This window comes from Melospiza georgiana, chromosome Z (assembly GCF_028018845.1).
Source record: "Melospiza georgiana isolate bMelGeo1 chromosome Z, bMelGeo1.pri, whole genome shotgun sequence".
NCBI lineage: Eukaryota > Metazoa > Chordata > Aves > Passeriformes > Passerellidae > Melospiza > Melospiza georgiana.
This window is the reverse complement of record NC_080465.1, coordinates 63095038-63116249: the sequence shown is the minus strand read 5'-3', so window position 1 is coordinate 63116249 and position 21212 is coordinate 63095038. Positions and strand designations below refer to the sequence as shown.

General features: G+C 38.8%; 1 protein-coding gene across 3 annotated transcripts in view; it reads left to right on the top strand.

The window, feature by feature from the left end:
* The window catches only part of TRPM3 (transient receptor potential cation channel subfamily M member 3), a 386409-nt gene that overhangs the window by 344956 nt on the left and 20241 nt on the right, over positions 1–21212 (top strand). For all 3 annotated transcript variants that reach the window (XM_058043663.1, XM_058043665.1, XM_058043664.1), the window contains 4 exons: positions 4508–4648; positions 9927–10055; positions 13132–13383; positions 18397–18571. In XM_058043663.1, the coding sequence (XP_057899646.1) occupies positions 4508–4648; positions 9927–10055; positions 13132–13383; positions 18397–18571 (697 nt within the window). The remainder of the gene's footprint in view (positions 1–4507; positions 4649–9926; positions 10056–13131; positions 13384–18396; positions 18572–21212) is intronic.

Genomic DNA, 21212 nt, shown 5'->3' with positions numbered 1-21212 from the left:
TGCTCTTAACTTTATAACAGATACATGAGAGCGATAGGCCCACATTTCTTTACACCTAGATGCTAAGAAACAGGCTTATAGCAGCTACTCACAAAAATACATTTGAATACTGCTCTTGTCAGTGCTCGTCAGCACCAAGAAATTTACCACAATTTATGTATGGAGGTGAGAGTCATTAATCCTGAATATTAAACACAGAGAAGTAGAAGGGCATTAAAGTCTAACAGCCAGGGATATTTTCTGTTTGTGTCCCAATCAAGGCCTTAGTTGCTGAAATTCAGGTAAGTCAGAAAACTCAGCATTCTGGAAGCCATAACTAGGAGCATCCTTAACCCCATTCAGTGCATTATTGTTTAGATATTAGAGCTCCCCAGTAAATGGTTTTATTTCAGAATACATCTAAGCCCTTTAAAAGGTTTCTGTTGTTGTTTTTTTCATTTTGCCTCAATATTCCACAATGAATAGGAAGTTTGGTCTTCCAGAACATCACTGAGTTAGTCTGAGAACTCTTCAGCAGCAGCACAGCTAGTTCTGTTGGCCTCTGGGATCACATTAATTCATCTGTAGTATGTGTACTTAGTCTTTTCTCAATGGCAGGAAATAACACAATAATAATCATATCACTAAAAATACAGTCATTAGCACAGAAAAGTCTGAAGATCCATGTCCTAGTGCCCCTGGCCCAACTTACCCTTCCTGGTGGGAGACAACTCTTACAGCACCTCACACACCAGCAACCAGGCTCCCCTTCAGCTCGTCTGGAAAATGGAATTGGGAGACACTGCTAGTGGTGTCTAGGAAGTGCTGACCCTTTCCATAAGAAGAGATTCTCTCTTCCTCCCAGGAATTTGGAAATCCTCCATACCACCACCACTGCCACCACATATAGGCCCTGGCAAGGTCTAGTTCTAGCAGACAGGATTCCTGAGCTCCTGTCACTTTGGTCCTGTTCCTCTGTGCTCACTGTAACCACCAAGCATGTGCAAAATCTAATGTTATATGTCTGTCAATCAAAGACATTAAAACATTTTTCTACCAGTGTTTCAGGGCAGAGAACAGTAATTCTAGAACAACTACCATGGGGGCAGCATGTAGGATCCGTGTAGGATTCACACACCGTGTAGGATCCAGCAGGGTGTGCTGAGGAAGGTGTTTCTACACAGCTATGTCTAATTTCCACACCAGTTCTCTGTGAACTGGGGTAAGTCTCTATAGAGCATGTGGACTTCACTCAGGATGAAATTGGAAGAGCCTGTATTCATTCCAGAATGACTGAAATTCCTGTTCTTTAATTATGAAACACATAAGCATAGTATAGGATTGTTAACATATATTAATGACAAAATGAACAACCCAAAACTCTCCCCTGATAGTTCATTATCAGCAAACAGTCCTCAATTACATAAAACAAAATCTGGCCCAACAATAACAACAAAAACCAGATTAATAAAATCTCCATGTAAAAACTATGAAAACATCAATCCCTTCAGGCTAAAATGATGCAGTTGTACTGTACTTCACAACGAGGTTGAGCTGCTGTCAAGCTTACCTTGCATGACTCATGGTGAATCATGGACAAAATCATGTATTAGCGAAAGAGATGCCGCCCACACAGAGCAGTGTATTGAGTTGTTCCCACCCTACTGCATCCCACTCCAAGAAAAACATTTGTTCACATTTGGCACTGCAGTTATTCTGTTAACACAGTTACATAGGTTATTTCTGAATCTTTCTAATGGGGAAGCTTTTCAGTTTGTTAATACTGAGGTATAATTAACAGTCAGGAACATCAGGTCAAACCTAATCCCTAGCCATCTCAGAGAAATTCCCCATCTGTGGCATGGGGGAGGGAAGGAGGTACTATTATATGATAGAACTAATTCAAAAATAATTGTAATGAGACAAAATTACCACATTGTTATCAAGAAGAAAGCAGTAGCAAACAGGAAGTCAGAATTCACAAGCTAAAGCATAAGTCCAGATATTGAAAGAGCATTATTATAAAAATACCCGCAACTCACTGATTTCATTGAGAATTAAGTCTGTCTCAGAATTTGTAAATTTGTAAAATTGTGAAGGATTTGAACTCTGTAAAATAATCCCTTTCATTAAAGCACGGCATTGCTCATTTGTTAAAGGAGGCAGCATTCATTTTCATTCTGCTGCAAAATTCCTGAGCACCAGGGGACAGCAGAGACAAAGCCTTGGGAAAAGCTACAGTAAACTCTGTAGCTCCAGACAGCAGTTTTACCAGAACAGCCTCAGTAAGTAGAGAGAAGCAAACAAATTACTACCTTCTTGGGCTCTAGTGTTCCCAAAGCATTCCGATCACATTCAAATTTCCCCCCCAAAACCCAATCAATGATATGGATCAAAGGATCACTTTGATTTTGTGGAATTCAGGTAATGATATCTTCTGTGGGTGTTGTGTAACTTCTGCTACTGTGGTTATATTCAGTAAGTCTCATAACCATAAAAACCCTTCTCCTCTGCTTAATAGCCACTTTGTCTTTTTCTTTTTTTATAAAAGTCTTGATGGACTTTCAAGGTGTTTTATGGGCTCTGTGAGAGCCAACAGGAGGTACATTTAAATTTTTAATAGGTTATGTTTTATCCATATTTATGGGAAATAAATTAAAAATCTTCAGCCATTAAAACTAAAGGAAATAGGTTAACTTGGTCAAAGCAAGCTTTAGTTTTTGAGACAGTGACAGCAGCTTAGTTTTAGTGCAGTATACTTCTCTCCTGAATTTTTGTTGTATTTATTGAAAACGTGCACAGCAACATCTGTATGTTGTCAGATTCAACAATACAAGGGTTCACAAGGAAAGTAATAATACTAGACTAATAATACTTTGCATAAATGAAATTAATAAATAAACAATGAAATGAAATGAAATGAAATGAAATTAAATTAAATTAAATTAAATTAAATTTCAGAAATGAAAGAGAAGAAGCCATATGGACCAAGCCCAGTCCTAATAATTTACAAATATCTGCACTGACTGAAAAAAGTTTATCATTACAAATTACTATTTCACAGGAAAAAGACCTATATGAATAGCTCCACATGAGGCTGGAAAAGGGAAGAAAAGGTTAAATTGTGATTCTTATTTTTAAATATGTGAGAAATGCATCCCCAGTTCCTGCAGAGCTGTAGAAAGTGATCAGATAGCTCACCTGAAGCCAAAGAGTTAAGTATGTGCTGTGCATCCTGTTGAGTTGGAGAGTACAGATACAGAGACAAGAAGGACCTTTTTATGGAAGGACTACACATCTGGCATCTAATTGTTCCCTTGGTTTTCCACCATTTAAGTTGTAGATGAGGACAATGCTGTCTTCACGGATGGTGAGGGTTTGCTTCAAGTAACACAAAAGCACAAGGATGCCTTCATCTACTTGTAGGAAAGCATTATAGAAGCATGGAAACATGCATTGTTATGCAGTCCCTCCATACTTAGATTTGTCTCAATTCTTGCAGATATTTCCTGTGCAGGGTGCTGCATCCACAAACTAAACAGTAAGAACTTGCAATAGGCACAGTGAGCTAAAATCCAGGCTTAGTCTACTGTTCACTAAATAACTGCTTCAGAATGAACATTTAATATGTCACATTACACTTCAAATACAAAGGAACTTCTTTTAAGCACTAACTTAGTGCTTAACTCAGTGATGGTAGTTTAGTTCTTCCATTTCTCTGCAGCTGATAATGAAAGTTAAGGGTAAGCAAACAAAATATTGCCTTCTTTTGACTGTTAGGTTTGCACTCATAGCTGGGGACTTCTTATGTATGTGTTTATTTAGCTCAGTGTAGCTTCTCAGTGGGTCTGATTTGCTAAAAAATGGTAACTGTGAGATCAAGCCCAGCAAAGGCAACGCATGAGCAATCTGGAACTTCACTATGGAAGAAGTTAAAATCATGTACATGAATATTGTAATTGAAGGCCTTTCTGCTGCAGTGAGCTTTACTAGTAAGTCCTCTTGCATCCATGTAAGCTTCACTGTGGGATCGTAGCCTGGGACAGGTCCAGTGATTAACCTGTAAAGTGCCACTGTCTCCTTTGCTTCTAGTTCAGTGACTATCAACTCATCTTTTCCCTTGTCGTTCTCTCTCGATCTCAGCTTTATGAACTTCTCTTTGTTTAAAACCAAAATTTACCTGTTTTCTGTCTGCATCTGTTTATTGTATAGAAGTACACCACATAAAGTTGTTGTCAGGTAAAAGTGTTTCTGTCCACACAGCAAAAATTAAAAATAAATCACACTTATTTTTTGCCAGGAATCACCCTCTCAAGCTGAGGGTTGAGGCTAAAGCTATAGCTTTCCATTTTCAAAGTATGAAAGAGAAGCCTCCCTGCAAAAAGGTAATTTGAAAGCAAAGCATTTTATGCCTAGCTGTGGTCACCTGGTTTTGTCTAGAGATCAAGAACAGTTTCCTATTGACATTTCAAAAAATTGTATAATTTTTCTTTCACAAGAAAGAAACGTAAATATGTCTTTCTTGTAGGCAATGCTTGGACGGGGCAATGGAGAGTCCTCAAGAAAGAAGGAGGATGAGGAAGTTCAGAGCAGGCACAGAATGATCCCCATTGGAAGAAAGATCTACGAGTTCTACAATGCTCCCATAGTGAAGTTCTGGTTTTACACTGTAAGAAATCTTTCCTCTTATATTAATAATGTTTGTACAAATACTGAAATTGGACTAAAGTAATCTTTTGTGTTTCATTGATGTCTACACTTATATGTATTGGAGGGCTTACAGAAATAGTTTAATAAAAATATCTGGTAGAAGTCTGCTAGCATTGCAAGACTTTTAAAGATTACCATTTTGTTCAGGAAGTTAATGGCTAAAATTTGAATTATTGTGTATGTCTTTCTTTCACTAAAATGGTAAGGGGCGGTTTGCTGTAGTGCTCCCAAGGAATTCCCAATAGGAAAATTCAAAATAGGATTGCTTCCAATGGTAAGCCCAGTGGGAGGTTGGTCTGAGTCAGAATATGAATTATCTAATAATTGATGAAAAAAAGAGGTAGAGCATTTCTTTCCTTGGAACATTTTTATTTGTTTTTCTGTTTTGATGAGTCTGTGGAGTGTCTCTCAGAGAAAATGTGCAGGTAAGTACCCACAAGATACCAAAAACATGATTGACAACCAATGTACATTTTTCAGGGACAAATTAGTTAAGTCAGGATATTCACTGTGTTTGAAATAAATTAAGCTTCCAGAAGGAGCAGAAAAAAATTATATCGTGGATTTCAACTACAGTAAAACAGTACCAGAAACTTCACAGGGTTTTCTCACAGCTAAATTAATAAAGTTATATTAAAGTTACTATGTGGATAAAAACCTTTTTGACAATTAGTCCTCAAGAGTAGATATTAATTATTCATTATCAAGCTGGAAGCCAAGATTCAAGTTTTCTTCTGTATCAAGTGCTATCTGATATTTTTATTCAAAACTTGGATGATGGAGTAGAGATTGGTTATTATTTTAGTTATTATTTAGTTATTATTAATTATTTTGCAAATTACACTAGAATGTAGAAAAATAAAACTAAAAAGATCACAGAAAGCGATCTTTTCAGTCTTCTTAGCAGGAATGTTCCATTCCAATTCAGCTTCTGCATCATGTGACAAGTGTGGACTGCTTTGAAACACCCCAAAAAAGGAGAATGTTTCAAGTCTGTAAAGCTATACTTAAGGGGAGAGATTAAGGAAGCAAGAATGTTTTCTCTGTTAAAAGAAAAAAAGGTCTGCAGAAGGAATGTAATAGTTTTTGAATATGTGTAAGTACCTCAAAATTCTTGCTGAATAGGGCAAAAAATAACACCCAGACAGTTCTAGGTAAGAAGTTAGGAAACGGTTTTTAACTGCTCCAAGAAGTGCTGTCATGAACTGTATGAGGACATACTAGATTTTCCATTATTAGTGATTTCTAAACTATCTCAATCAAGACATGCATTCATAATGGTACACTAGAATTAATCATGCCTCAACCCAATGGAATTGGCTAGATACTTTCAGGTGGTTTTTCCCAGTCATATTTTCCATCATTCTGCTGAAAGCACAGCAAATCACAAAGAATGGATCCTTCTGCAAGTGACTTCTTATAAGAAAAATTGCCTTGCAGATGTTGGGAACAACTCACATCAATCAAGTCTTAACTGTGGTGGACACTGTAGACTTGCAGAGTGTAACAACTTGGAGTAATTTATTGCTCAACTCAGTGGCCACTGAACATTAATCAAGCCCACAAGTCCAGAAACTACTCATCAGCAGCCTAGTCTCATTATCAATTGCAGTGTGTATTATGCACAAACAGAAAAGTCTTTACACTGTAAATGGAAAGAAGCATCCTGTTAGTTCAATTTTTAAATGGGAGAGAGAAATCAATATTGGATTTCCATTTAGGCTTGTTCCTACAGTTTGATGTCCTGAGGCAGGTCTCAATCAAGGTCATTTATTAAAACTGGATCTTGGATACACTGAACCTGGAGAGCAAGTTAAGGTGGATTCTGGCTGCCATACTTGACCTATTGTGTATATTGAGAACTCCTGGAGAGTCAAAGCAAAACAAGTTTCAGAGAAGGATTAAAATTGTACAGCCTATCACATTTTGCAAATACATGGGCACAGATATTATTTATGGATTTCAAAAGAAATTGTTCAAATTTTACATTCTGTAGTCCAAAATGCATGTAAAGGTCCTATGGCTATTGTACGCCACTTAAAACAATTTGAATATTCTGCATTTACGTATCTCTATTACTATATAGCTGTATTCATTCTTCAAATACACAAGAGCAAGTTAAATCAGATATTTGAGTAAGAAACATTTGGCTCAGCAGACACTAGGCAACTTTTTCTCAAAAAAAAGTCCCAAAACAAACCAATCAAAAAAACCCCCAAAAAACAACACAAACAAAACAACAGCTCCCCACCAACTTCAGTCTTTCTCTTTAGATATGAAGCAATTTCAAAAGTCAACTGCTTTGTTGTGTTTTGTGGCTGTTGCATTGGAAACCATGATGCAAATGTTTCATCCCACAGATTGCTTGAGCAGAAGAGGATGATCTTCTCCTAATGTTGACTACTCCCACTGTCCTAATATCAAAAAATGCTTGCAGCAATGTTAAAATAGTAACATAAAAAATTGAGTTTTATTGGAAATCTCCAGGTATCCTGGTGGTGATGAGCTCACATGGCATTGGATTCCTACAATTTTTATAAGTTTAACTAACTAACAAATATTGTCCAATTAGAAGAGTAGTTGATTAGGTTATTTTCTCTGGGTACCCACCCACTGGAGTTGATCTAGGACTTCTTTGCCCCATTTCATATTGTGTCTCATCAGATTCTGATCAGAAAACAGAAGCCTGCTCCTTGTCAGACTTCTTTTTCTTAAGAATAAGACAGAATAAGAAAATAAACAGTATTTCAAGAATGTGTTAGAAGGTTAACTTACTACTCTAAAATCTAAGAGAAATGGTAGCAAAAATACTAGGAACTATATAACTATGTAATAGTAGTCGAAAAAGCTACAAATATATGAAAATACATAAAAAGCAAAATATTTAGGCATCACTACTACTAGCATTAACTAAGATACTAGCAGGAAGTAAGAGTTTATGATCATTTAATTATTGCAATCAATCAGAAAAGAGGAGGATGATCTCCTTCGTGAAGCATTAACCTATTGGTACAATTCCAGGTGTGTCCTCTACCACTATGAGTATTCCAGTATTTTCTGTGGAATGGGACTGCATCCATAAAAGGGCCAGGTGCAATCCACACTTGAAACTTTTTAATAGCACTTCCTTCCTTAGCTTCTTCAGTCCTCAATGGTGACAGTGGCAGCTCCTAGCTCTTTGTCAAGCCAGGCAAAAGCAAGAGAAGACAGGGTTCAGCTACTTCTGTAGTGGCACTTTTAAAGAATCTTGAGTACCAGCTCAAGCAGCTACACTGCAGTTTGACCACAGTCTTGGATCAATGTCACCTCCGGGAAGGTGAGAGCAAGTTAGAAGTGTGGGGAGGGAGGAGACTATCATTCACCCTGTCACGCAAGGGCTAATTTCTTGGGTCAAAGTGGAGACATTTCAGTATAAGTTTACTCACAAATCAAGATTCCTTTCTCTTTTGTCAAGCAAAAATATTTTGCAATTTTTAAGAAGTTTGAATTGACATAAAGAAACCCACCAAAACCAAAAAAGCCAGCATTTCAAAAGAAAACCTGGAAGAAGCAAAACCCCCTAGTTACAGTTAGATTCTTGCAGTTACTTTTGTAACCTCTGTGCCCTCATTCTTTTGCCGTACTGACTGCAAGTGCTCACCAAAGGCTGCTGAAGCAGATCAAAGTAGATTTCCTGACAATTAGTAATCAATAAGGTTTAAGAGGAGTGTTAAGTAACAGTATCACCTGGCTTCTTGCTCTGTATTAGAAGGTGCTATTTCCACTAGGGAGGTGTGTATCCAGTTCTGCCTGCCCGGACAGAGGTTCTCCTGACTCCAGTGTCACCCTATGTGTTGGTCTACATTGGTCTCCTTTTTCTTTAGGAGGTGTAAGGGAAGAGCAGCCTCCAATGACTGTGCATTGCAATCCATCATCCCTCACAAACTGAAAGAAAAATGAGATCATTTCCTCCTCTGTTTTATGCAGACAAGAAGTAGTGCTTCAACTGTCTGCTTCCTCTAAACTCATAGTTATGGCCCACAGAACAAATTCTCTTGAGTGTCCTCAGCCAGCAACTGGAACAAAGGCCAGAATCCTGTGGCTTTTACAAAGAGTGGAAGTGATGTTCTCTAACAAATACAATAGAGCTATAAACTCTGTTCTGTGGTGTGCAGAGTATTGAAATAATCCTACCCAAAAGTCTCAATGCCCTTTGTGGCTGTTTCAGCTTGTGAGCCCATGTGCGCAATAGTGACTAACATACAACTGAGATAAAAACTGAATTCAAATATAGATTTATCTGTTACAGCTTTCTATCACAATGACTAAATGTTTATGCACAGAGCTGAGTCATCTTTTCTCTGACTTATATTTAGCCTTAAGATGCATTTTCTTATAGGGCTGCTGTTTGAAAGGCAAAGTAGACAGGAGGCTGGATTCTGGCCTCTACAAACCAGAGTGGAATCCTTGCTACAGCCCATGCTCCAGAATGACTCTAGGGTTTCTCGGAACTTTAGGAACTTGATGATTCAATTTGCCTGACATTGTCTTTTTTGACAGACCATTTAATTACATTCAGCATGCAGAAAAACAAAGAAAAATAAACTAAAAACAGAATTCACTTTTCCTCTGGATCAAAAATTAACCTGGAAGGTGAATTTATTAGGAAGGAAAAGAAAAACATTCACACTCAAAAATTTGCAAAAAGATATAAGGCAAATAAATGCATGGCTATGGGCAGCTCCTTGCTGCAGCATGTTAGTAGGAGTAGCAGTGTCTTGGGGAGGAAACCTACTTTAGGTTAGGTCAGTACTACACTGGGTAAGAAGACCTCTAATAATGCCTAAAATCTGGACTCAGAATGCCAGACAGCTCAGATTAGGTGAAGGGGAGGGGGGGAACACGAAGAAGGGGTGTTAGAGGACTAAAGGCCTTTAGAAGCAGATGAGGGAGAAATCTCTCATAGCTTACTTAACTGGGTAGTTGACACAGTGGTATTAGGATTGCCATCACTGTGGGATGATCTAAGGGAACTGCATTAATAAAGTCTTTTTGAGGAGATAGCTGGACATATGTGCATGTGTTTTGCAGATGCCATACAGTATGTGACTTAATATGAGCTTTCTCAGACAACCGGGACAGTCTCATTGTTCTTTTGTCTGTGAAATCCTGGTTACAGTAGAATCAGGAATATCATATCATATCCTAGCTCAGTTGTGTAGATAGTGGCAATTGATACTCATATTTTTTCTTTACAGCTGGCATACATAGGCTACTTGATGCTGTTCAACTACATTGTGTTGGTGAAGATGGATCGCTGGCCATCTATTCAGGAATGGATTGTCATCTCATACATTTTCACTCTGGGAATAGAGAAGATGAGAGAGGTAAAGTCTCCCCAGCCAAGAAATAGTAAAAAAGGAATAAGCATGGGATTTGAGGTTTATTTTTTCATTTTAATATCTTTCTTAATTATTTCTCTCAGGGTTCATTTTTATGAATGAGCATATCATAAAATTGCCCTTTTTTTCAGAAAGACAAATGGATTGTTTAAAAAAAAGCAGGAAAAATATCTATCTTCTTTAAAATTAGTGGTTTCTTTCTTTCTTTCTTTCTTTCTTTCTTTCTTTCTTTCTTTCTTTCTTTCTTTCTTTCTTTCTTTCTTTCTTTCTTTCTTTCTTTCTTCCTTCCTTCCTTCCTTCCTTCCTTCCTTCCTTCCTTCCTTCCGACACTTCCGACACTTCCGACACTTCCTTCCTTCCGACACTTCCTTCCTTCCTTCCTTCCTTCCTTCCGACACTTCCTTCCGACACTTCCTTCCTTCCTTCCTTCCTTCCTTCCTTCCTTCCTTCCTTCCTTCCTTCCTTCCTTCCTTCCTTCCTTCCTTCCTTCCTTCCTTCCTTCCTTCCTTCCTTCCTTCCTTCCTTCCTTCCTTCCTTCCTTCCTTCCTTCCTTCCTTCCTTCCTTCCGACACTTCCTTCCTTCCTTCCGACACTTCCTTCCTTCCTTCCGACACTTCCTTCCTTCCTTCCTTCCTTCCTTCCGACACTTCCTTCCTTCCGACACTTCCTTCCTTCCTTCCTTCCTTCCTTCCTTCCTTCCTTCCTTCCTTCCTTCCTTCCTTCCTTCCTTCCTTCCTTCCTTCCTTCCTTCCTTCCTTCCTTCCTTCCTTCCTTCCTTCCTTCCTTCCTTCCTTCCTTCCTTCCTTCCTTCCGACACTTCCTTCCGACACTTCCTTCCGACACTTCCTTCCTTCCTTCCTTCCTTCCTTCCTTCCTTCCTTCCTTCCTTCCTTCCTTCCTTCCTTCCTTCCTTCCTTCCTTCCTTCCTTCCTTCCTTCCTTCCTTCCTTCCTTCCTTCCTTCCTTCCGACACTTCCGACACTTCCTTCCGACACTTCCTTCCTTCCTTCCTTCCTTCCTTCCTTCCTTCCTTCCTTCCTTCCTTCCTTCCTTCCTTCCTTCCTTCCTTCCTTCCTTCCTTCCTTCCTTCCTTCCTTCCTTCCTTCCTTCCTTCCTTCCTTCCTTCCGACACTTCCTTCCGACACTTCCTTCCGACACTTCCTTCCGACACTTCCTTCCGACACTTCCTTCCGACACTTCCTTCCTTCCGACACTTCCTTCCGACACTTCCTTCCGACACTTCCTTCCGACACTTCCTTCCTTCCGACCCTTCCTTCCTTCCTTCCTTCCGACACTTCCTTCCTTCCGACACTTCCTTCCTTCCTTCCGACACTTCCTTCCTTCCTTTTCCTTCCAACACTTCCTTCCGCCTTTTCCTTCCGCCACTTCCTTCCTTCCTTCCTTCCGCCACTTTCTTCTGCCACTTCCTTCCTTTCCTCTTTCTACTCCCACAAAATTTCTTTGTTCAAATTTCAGTGTGATGCTCCTTTAATAGCATTCACAAGTACATGGGGATCTTCTGACAAGCCTTAAAGGTCGGCAAAATTCCTTAAATGTGACTCTAAAATTTTTTTGTTGTGTCAAGCAATAGTTTGCATCTGCCTAAGGATGCAAAAGCAGACACATAGAGCAGAGACAGAGCATTTAAAATAGCACTCGGTCTATAAAGTGAGTGAAGTGGCTCTGTTAACCCTGCCCTCATGGTCTCTCCCACCTAATGTTGTCCTCTTTCACTTAGCCAAAGGTCCATTTATTCCACAGTGACACCAGAGGCCCTGTTCAGCCCTAATGTGAGTGAATGCGAGTCCCATTGACCTCAGCTGAAAGAGCACATTTGTACCCCTGGGCTGAATCTGTTACCAGTTGTGTTTGTACATTCTGAAGCCAGAGCTCTGGAGGACTAGACTAAAAATGGGCTTGCCACACTTGGGCTTCAAAGACAGGTTTCTGACACTGCGTGGTAAATGCTACATAATAAATAAAAAGAGCAGAGGAAAAGACCCTGCTTGAGTGGCCCATGAGTACACGTTGTTAGGCAGAAGAGAAAGGAAAGCAGTGGCAGTTGCCACACGAGGACTCTGCAATTCTAATGGAGCCAAGGCACTGCTGGCTCAGCAGGTACGAGGCTGCACTCAGGAGTTGTGTGACCTGATTTTTGCCTAATCATTCAGCCCAAACTGGCACTTCCACAAAAGTTTACCAAGAACATTTGTGACGATTGATTTCTAAGTAGATGTTGGAATTGTTCACAGATGAGCCCAAAATTCATTCCAAAAACAAATTCATCTTTTTTGAGGAACTGTGTGAGCATGTTCAAATGTTCTTGGGCTAAATATAGAAAATGAAAACCAACAGCTTGTTAACTCTCTAAATGGTGGGACTTATTCATGGAGATCACTTGAATAATAGTTTTAAGAGTAGTTTGGAAAAACAATCGAGTTACACAAATGATCTTGCAAGGAGAATGACAATAAATTATAAGGTAAGATTATCATAAGGTAAGATTATTTATTTTTGTGACCTTTATTCTTGGCTGTGTAACCTAATTTCTAAAAACAGGCCCAAGTACTGTTTAGTGTCTCTCTTTATTAAATTTCTGATGCAGAGCTTTATGGTTATTAATTATTCTTGGTCATTTGATGCATATTTTAATGTAACTTTCTGCAAATCTATAGCTTCTTTAAATGTGAATTTTCTGATTGAAAAAATCTTTCCGTATTTTACCCTCCATTCCAAGACCCTAAGTAGAGTTAATACATTTGAAAAACAGAAATACATACACACATTTCTACTGATTTTGTGAGGATTGTAGACTGAGTCCTTTGTCCGCTTTGTCCTTTAAAGTCTCTTGCACATAGATACATGTTAATGGTTGAATGGTGGGAGGTTTCAGCAGAAAAATAACAGAGAGTCCCTGAGATATTTGTATGATAAGGATGATAAGGATCTATCAGCTTTTCTTTTGGCCTTTGTGGCATATATCTATCTACTTACTACAGATTTCTTCACCTTTATATGAAAACAGCTCAGCTCCTCTCCTCTGCATTTCCTCTGTCCTTCAGATCCTCATGTCAGAGCCTGGGAAGCTGCTGCAAAAAGTCAAAGTTTGGCTCCAGGAGTACTGGAATGTTACTGACCTTATAGCTATCCTCCTGTTCTCTGTTGGGATGGTTCTCCGCCTGCAAGACCTGCCTCTGCGGAGCGACGGCCGCGTCATCTACTGCGTCAACATCATCTACTGGTACATCCGGCTGCTGGACATCTTCGGTGTCAACAAGTACCTGGGGCCCTACGTCATGATGATCGGGAAAATGGTAACAGCACTGGGCAATCCTCTTCTCTTTGGCAGCGTGTTCTTGGCTCGGTGTCCCTAGCCAGCAGCGTTGCTGCAGATCCACCCATATGATTTTTACATTAGTGTTTCCATGTAGGCTAGAAATTGGTGCTTTACTGAATCAAAACCTCCAGAATCGAGGATGGGTATTTCCTCTTCTGTTAGATATGTATAATTTTCCTTTCTCTGACATCACTCTTCAACAGCAGAGCCACCCTACAGCCCGGTGTGCCTCACTTGCAGAAAGTACAAAGGAGATTTGGTGATTTTAAAGGAAGGTGGTTTGTTAAGGTAAAGAAAAAATTGTTCAGGAGTGTAGTACCTTGAGACTCTCAATGTGTTGTGCTAGTCATGGTGTGTTCAAAACTGTAATGGTTATGGTGAAGACTGACCCTTCTACAGTTTGATCCACATCCCCATGGTCTTCCATCTTTGAAGTTCAAGTGTGTCCTGGTGACATGAGAAATCCGTTGGCATAAGTGCAACCTCTGTACCCTGGCCACATCAATCATACACACCATAGCAGGAATATTAACAGCTTGTGTAATAGCAAATGCATGCACAAGGAATCAAGAGACATTTACTTCCACATGCTTGACTTTTGACTTTTCAATTTTCATGTTTCCATTGAAGTGTTGCAATTAAGCAGCATTTTGCTTATTTCAGTTAAAGAAAATGGCTGGATTTACAGATGCACATGCACACATCCCTGATATTTGGATACCTGCATATGTAGCTGATACATGTGTACACATTTCACATACAGTATCCAGCTTTTCTTGTGTAAATCATGTCTGTTTCATGCATTTTGAGGTTTAAGATTTGGGGTTTTCTAAATAGATTAAAGCTGCTTGAAGCTCACTTTAAGTAAAAAAAGTAAAATTACCATTAACTCCTCTAGATTGAATACTGCTATCTGTTTGGTATGGGACAATAATCAGCAAGCCCAAACAGGCTGTCTGTTGTATTTATCTCACAATTGTCCTTTAAGGACACTGTCATAAGAAAAGGGGACATGTATGAGTGCATGGGCTACAATATCTCCTTGGTATTACATTAGTCACAGCAGGCACAGTGAGCAGGTGTAGAACTGAAATGCAAAATATACTTCCACTTACACACTCTATCCAACAGGGAACCATTGTCTTATCCCCTCAGTTTACCAGCTTTCTACTGCAAGCCCACAGTGCTGGGTTTGACAAAGAAAAAAGAGCTTAGTGGAAAAAAAGCCAGGGAGAGAGATTGAGGGAAAACATGAAAGTGATAGTTGAGTTGTTATGTCCTGGAAAAGGGATTTTGAAGTTCCCTTCCTCCAAGAAAGCATAAAGGAGGTTGGCATGAGGTTTTGCAGAGCTCCAGAGTGAAAATACTCAGCAGGAATACAGATCAAAGAGAAAACACTGCTTTAGCAGGTTTCTTTTCTGCCACATTTGGACTCTCTTTCTGCCAGTGGATCTGGTGGTCACTGGGGCTTACACAATACAAAATGTATAAAACTTCTGAAAAAACAGCTACCCCTGTACTCTGCTTTATTTTTCACAGATACATGCACTTAAAGTTTCTGTGGTGCTAACACAGGCAGAGTGAGCAACAGTTCAATAATAGAGGGCCCATGTGCAACAAACTTCTAGTAGTCAGTGTTACAGGTGGCTGATAGGAGCCCAACTCCCCCAGCAGTACAAAGAGTGGTTCATTTTTTTGCTATGTCAGGCAGAAAGGAAGTGATTGAAATTAATAGCATTTTCATTCCTTTGTCACTCACATGTGTACAACAAATCAAACCTGACTCCACTTTCTGTGGAAAACAAATGCAGGAAAATCTCTAACCTCTGTGTGCTCAGTTTCTACATTAGAGGGTGTTGAATTTAGCAGCCAAATTGTTCTGAAGCTCTGGGCAGCTGTTAAAGGAGGCAAATTCTTCTATTTTGTGCCTTCCAGTTGCTTGATTTTCATCATTTGTCCAACTTTCCTTGCACTTTCAGCCACTCTGGCACATCCCCTTTGCCCCCACGTGCAATGCACAACCAGTTGGAGTTACTCAGATCAGCCTCTCACATCTGTTTTCTCACCAGCTTACTCTCTTGTGCAACACACGCACTCCCTGGGAGCTGCACCTGCTGACTCTAGGCTGCTGCATGGGCTCTCTTGTGTATTTTTGTTTAAATCATGTGTCTCTCTACCTCCTCACATTCTTCCAAATGGTGTTGAAAGCTCAGTTCAGCACTGTGAAGGACATAAAGTTGATTATACATATTTCTACAAAGTAAGCACATCACAACTACTGAGGTACTCAACAGACCATATTTAATGCCTGAGACCTTTTCTTGAGCTTCTATTGTAAATTTTAGACACAGGAGGAAAATTACGGCTTTTTCTATCTTTGCAGTGTTGAGGAGCTTTCTCTTTGTCTGCCTCTACACTTGCAGTCAATGAAATACCCATAATAAGTTTTACCTCTGGCCACTCTGAGCAAACATGCAAGGGAAATTAAGCAAGAAGCAGGAATGGGCTTGAGTTTTTTAAAAACAATAGGTTAAAGCAAAGATGAAGATACAAGGAGGAAACTGAATGGCCAAGCCTATTATTATCTACTGATTTCAGTAACAGAATATGCTTCTGCTTTTCTGATTTCTGCACAGTGATAGAACTGATTTCCTTTAGGAAATTTCAGGAATTAAATTGAATTAAATGACTGTGGAATGTCAAGAGAGTCAGAGGTATATCAGTTCCTTTAATGTGTGGAAATATCTGCCTTTTTTAGCATTTCTGCAAATACAAAAGTTGAAATACAGTCAATTCTTTATTAAATTGTTCCCCAAAAAATTGTGTTTTAACACTTTTTTAAACAGATAACTGATGAGTTCTTTAGATTGCCTTGCTAAAACACCATTTGTAATTTGACATCACAGGCCAAAGGACGTGATACAATGCTCATTAAAGTCAGTGGAAATTTGTCCATATATTTTATTGTATTTCAGACAAGTTACTGAGAGTTTAGAAGATACCCAACTGAGGGAGGAGAAAAGTAATGTGGATCTTGAATGGGGAACAGCACTAAAAATTTTATTTCTTGCAACATGAGATCATGAGGTCACACCCGTGTGACTCCTGATCAAAAATATTTGAAGCATTTAATACATTGTCTTAAATTGCCTCAAAATACTGATTTTGTTTATTTGTTTGCATGAAATTTTTAAATAGTTATTACATTACAACATATCAAGTTATATATTGCCATCTGAAACAAAGTTTGATCAGATAAGAAAGGAGGAATCGGTTTTCACCTCCAGGTTTGTTCCCTAAAAGCAGTGAGAACTAAATGTCATTATTCAACTTTCCCATTTCAGGATGCTTTCTGAAGTACAATGATCTGGAATTTCTCTTCTTAAAGGAGTATTTTTTTGAGAGATTAATGCCCTGAGTTAAAGAGGACTGTTGATGGTTGACTTCACTGGTTTTTAATTATTTAAAGCATTTCTTTTCCTCTCTCATGTCCCCAAGGTTATTTTCTATCTTTTCTGCTTTTTTATGAACCTCAAGACTTTTGTTTTCCCTTGCTTTTTTGCACTTGTCCTTGGTTCCTTCTTTCCATATTCCTGATTCTCTCTCATCTGACCCCTGCTCCGCTGGTGCCTTTCTCCTAGATCCTCTCTCTATAAACACGAGCATAGCGTTTTCTCTGTAAGCCTCTTTTCTCTGGTACATACTTCCCCAGTGTTGCTTTGACCTCAGGTTGCTTTAAAATTGAAGAGCCCCTGCAGCAGTTCCAGCTCCACCTGCTGCAGTCAGGTCCCTCTTCCACCAGCCCCGTGCCACGAGCAGCCCTGCCCTGGGGCTGCAGCGGAGCCCCACGGAGCCAGCAGGCACCAGCTGAGGTGCAGGCTGGGCTCACGCCTCTCTTGCAGGGAGGGCTGGATTCAGCTAAGCTGGAAAATGCAGAGACTGGAGGGAATAAAACTCATAAGGTTTAGAGGATTCTCAACTTGAGTTTTGGCAGAGACAAAAGTTATGTCCAGAACTGTGAAAAACGGCTCAGTTGTAACAATTATGAAGACCTGGCAAGTCTCTAAGTTTTAAAGGGATCTTACCAGGGACTTAACACAACTCCCATTTTTTTCACATTCACTTTGGGTAATCTCTGTTGTACCTGACTGATGCCCATTGTTCTGCTCCTTTGAGGGCTTTTTCTAGAACAGTGCTTCTTCTACTCTTCAGATCTATTCAGCATCTTGTAGGATTTCTGTCCCACAATTTTCAGGAACATTTTGAATGGGTGGGCACTGTTTGCAAACACTAGTTAGTCTTGGGCATATGCGAATGAGGCCCTCAACAGTGGAGAAGAGCAGAGTTCACTGTCTGTTATCTGATTGGGTTTTTTTAATGTGGCATTTGTCAGACTCCTCCACCAAGTGGATTTTTATCCCAGCCAGTATCACAGCTTTCCTTTCTCACTGGTTACGACCATGGTGTCCCTTATGTTGCAGAAACAGGCTGTTCTGCCACCCGTTCCTCCGTATGTTAGCTGCAGCTCCCTTTGCTCCGAGATAATGACTACCAGTGAATAAAATTATCCATGTCAGTCCTTTTGCTTAGGTACAGTTGCCACATGGTGCCTATAAACATCATCTCATGACCCTTGCCCAGACCCGGCTGCTGATTCCACTGAACCCATATATTCTTGTAGAGGCAACTGGTGTGACCAGATGGTACTCTGTATTTTCAAGCCTATTCATAACATTTGAATTGTTCTTGGAAGTCACACTGGGTAAAACCAAGGACACGATAATACCACTTCACTTCTTTGAAAAATAATTTTTTTTTTATGTGTAAATGAGAACGGCTTTTCAAAATTTGTTTCTGAAAATTATGTTTCTAAGATTCACAGACCTTTTTATTTTTGCAGTTCATGATAATAGGAATATGGACAAAAATTTCCTCTAATTGTTGTCCTTTCTCTCTTTTTTTCTCTCCTTTTTCCTGTCATTACATTCAGATGATAGACATGATGTACTTTGTCATCATCATGTTGGTGGTTCTGATGAGCTTTGGTGTGGCAAGACAGGCCATTCTCTTCCCCAATGAGGAGCCTTCGTGGAAGCTGGCGAAAAACATTTTTTACATGCCTTACTGGATGATCTATGGGGAAGTGTTTGCAGACCAGATAGACCGTAAGCAAGTTTATGATTCTCATACTCCAAAGTCAGGTATCCAACTTTGATCAGATGATGTCCTATTAGATCATGTGTGTTTACTCAATAAATGGCTCTGGGTAGAGGAACTTCTCCAACACAGAGAATGATCACAAAAGTATTTTTTTCAGCTAGTATTGGGGTGTCAGTTTCAGAACATGCTTCTGGCATCACTTGGCAATCATTTAACTGGAAATCTGTAATGCTAAATTATCGTGCATGTAGAGAAGGTTATAAATGTGTCCTTTTTACCAGCCTGGTGGCAAGAATCCCCTTCCTGGTATCCAACATGAATTTGGTGGTGTACTTGGGACACAAAAGGTCACTTATTTTTTTCTCATTCCTTGGTTTATTTTTAGACCTAAATACTTTTTTCTAACTTCATATTGATGATCATGTCTAATAATTAGGGGTCAGACCTTTCAGCTCCTGTATTTGATAGGGATCTAACCTGATGAGTTTTCTTTTCTCTGTTACCTTTTCAGTACTGCATTTAAGTTAAACCCTGTGATGCAATTCTTTGGGTCTAATAATTAGATCCATTTTTAGAATATTGCTGCTTTTTTTTTTTTTTTTTTGTTTGTTTGGGTTTTTTTGGTTTTGTTTTTTTTTTTTTTTTTTTTTTGTTTAGAAAGCAAAACTGTGCTCACACCAATGCAAACAGGAAAAGAGACAGTATTAAATATGTTATCTCCTCAGGATTCATCAGATAGGTGATCAGGAAAATGCTGGTTTGCTGTTTAAATTAAATCTTGGGGTCCCACTCATTGCATTGCCACCAAATGAGAGATCTGGTCATGAGAAACGATGCAGTAGATGACCAAACTAAGAATCACAAACAATGTCATCTTTTGCAGCTACTGTCATGTAACTGATGTTCATCATTCCTACTTAACTACATGCAAGTCTTGGCAGGATTTGGAAGTCAGTACCTTTTCCAGTGGCAGATGGCTTCCATTAAAGCTCTGTTTAGAATATTTCATTTTATTCTATGTACCATCTTAGGAAATGACATTATTTTCAAAATTTATTTGATATTTGTTCAGTAGTGAGAAAATTTGAGTGAAAAAAAATTTTCCTGATCTGATTAAAAGTAGTAAATGTATCTATATCACAAATAATGCCCCCAGTTGAATACAGTTTCAGTATCCCATGATAGATGTTGCAGCAGCTTCATGTTGACATCTTCTTCTTGGCTAGCACAGTATCATTATTCTGGATACAGATGAAACCTCCTTTTTATCTTTGCTTCCCTGCTTGGTTTTCAGAGGCAGCGTGGCATGCAAGGAAGTAAGCAAATACCTATAATCACAAAATTTCTCACTATGTTTTCACTTTTTACCCAATTCCCTCATTTTTATCCTTTACCCTATGGTTTTATTTTTAAAAATTCATTAATTCAAAAGGCGTAATAGTTGGGGATATAAAACTTTGTCTTGATCTGAAGGCATATTTTAGAGCAATAAAGATTTGTACCATTAAAACAATACTTCCTTCTACAAGTAGAATAATGTCTGTCCCTCTATAAGTGGCCATTTATTGATATTGTACTGAGTAACTACCATAGTGCAACAAACATGACAATTGGCTGAATAAAGTGTTCTTGTTTTTTTTTTTTTTTAAATGAAGGGCTGATTACAGTTTAGAACCCATAAATTTTAGAAACTGAAGGGTGTTTAAGTATGGAAACAGGGTAGCAGACTGCACATCCTTTCATGAGGATTTGTGTTATTTAGATGCACAACATTTAAATAATGCAAAAAGATGCAGAGTAATTATTTCTGAAGCTTAGGGAAAGTAAAATTCCTGGTGGCCTAAACTCCAGCTTTACATATACATATTGTTTTTCTACCTGTGTCGCAGAAATTTGGAGTTGCAGCAAAAGTGATGATGTCAAAATGAAAAGCAAAACCTACTTCCTCCTTCCTGAGAGGCCAGATGATGCAGGGAATTAGAATCTGCCACTCTCCTTACACAAATTGTGTACACAATGTCATGTCTGTCTGATGCTCAGTTGTCTCAAAAATGTTATATGTGAAATAGACTGGCAGCACAAGCAATAGTTGGTGATGCTGTTACACAATCAAAATGACCCAATGGACAGCCAGAAGGTTTTACTAGTATACTCACATTTTTTCACTGTTTAAACATTTGCTGTTATTTATGTTTTCCATGTTGTTCTAAGCTAAATCAGCCACTGTGCTCATGTTTAAGTGCTACAGTGTTTGTACTTTCTCAAATAAGATAAGCATGTTCTAAAATTGTTATGCTACATCTAAATTGCAATTTATCTTCATGATTTAGAGCACATTCTTTTTTTAATCAGTATTATTTTAACAACAAAAACAGGGGGTTGCTTTGTGATTTTGTTTATATTTTGATGTTTAATATTGCTACATTATTAGCAAACTTGGGTTTCAGTAAAAGTGCCGATCATGGAAAAGCATGTTTATTTGAGCTACTCTCCTGGAAATCAATCCTGCTACCTGAGAAATGTACAGAAAAGTAGGCTACTCTAACATCTCTAATGTACTTTTTTTTAAGAAAAATCAGTTTTATCTATTTAATAGATTATTATTTTTATTTTATTTGTGAAACATGCCATCAAGGCTGACCAGAT